The sequence below is a fragment of the Camelina sativa genome, chromosome 7 (genome assembly GCF_000633955.1).
Source record: "Camelina sativa cultivar DH55 chromosome 7, Cs, whole genome shotgun sequence".
Lineage (NCBI taxonomy): Eukaryota > Viridiplantae > Streptophyta > Magnoliopsida > Brassicales > Brassicaceae > Camelina > Camelina sativa.
Window position 1 is genome coordinate 291,526 of NC_025691.1, and position 1,108 is coordinate 292,633.

The 1,108-nt window shown below is 34.6% G+C and overlaps 1 protein-coding gene across 1 annotated transcript in view; it reads right to left on the minus strand.

The window, feature by feature from the left end:
- LOC104699578 (methyl-CpG-binding domain-containing protein 4-like) overlaps nucleotides 1-602 on the minus strand; it is a 1,384-nt gene extending 782 nt beyond the window's left edge. The window contains exon 1 of the mRNA XM_010414905.2: nucleotides 424-602. Within this exon, the coding sequence (XP_010413207.1) occupies nucleotides 424-465 (42 nt within the window). The 5' untranslated portion in view covers nucleotides 466-602. The remainder of the gene's footprint in view (nucleotides 1-423) is intronic.

Sequence of the window (1,108 nt, forward strand, 5' to 3'; positions counted from 1 at the left end):
AAAAAAAAAAAAAAAAAAAAAAAAGAACTAAGGCTTCTTCTTGTTGATTGAAAAGCTACGATACATCATCACATCACTCAAAGTCTAAAGAGGAGGGTGACCAAAACAAAGTTAATTCCAATTAAGATAACATCGATAAAGAACTGTGGAGCAAAAAAAATAGTCTCACAGATCGTGAACCCAGAAAGAAAATTGAATAACCTAAAGAATCCTATGGGCTTGTTTAGAATAAAACTTCTCGCTACAATAAGTAAGAGATCTGAGAATCCTAGAGACGATTGAAACAAGAAACTGAACAAAAAAAAAACTGAAAAAAATAGGAGAAGAGAATGAATTCGCACTCGTTAAAAAAAAAAAAAAGCAAATCTTATTATTATTATTATTATTATTATAGATAAAAGTATCAAAGAAGACTCTTCTTACCTTGGCTTTTGGTTTGGCTGATTTGCCGATCTCCTGCTCCATCTCTCTCTCTCTCTCTCACTTCCCAAATAGAGTTTTTTTCGCAAATGACAGGGTTCTCTTCTGTCCCCCCGAATGGTATGCTTCTTCCTCCTCTTAATATTGCTTTTTAACTCTCTCACAAATTAATAATAATAATAGTGCTCCTGCGAACAAGTGATAATCTCACAGCCTCTGCGATGTGTCTCAACTGTAACAAACAAATCATAAATTTACACGTCGTCACAAGCGGATTGACTTTGGGCCTCGAATTCAGGTCCATGTTATTACTAATTTGTTTGAAGCCCATACCTTTTCTTTTCTGCTACCCTTTAAACGGATCATCATCACACACTTCTACAGTTTCGTTTGTTCCTGGATTTTACAATGAATAGATTTTACTCTTCTTTTTCCAATTATTGACTGATTCTCTCTCCACTGTTCTGATTCCGATTTCTGAGTCTACCAAACGCAAACGGATACATACACAGACACACACACAAACGCAAGGGAATGATGTTGGGCTTTTAGCAAAAATATATTTACATGGGCCTATTAGTTTATCACCCATTCCTTTTCTGTTTCTAACGGATCAGACAACAATCTCGTTTTCTCCCGGAAAATTAGCACCAAAATTGGAGTAAAAAAAAAAAAAAAAAAAATCAAA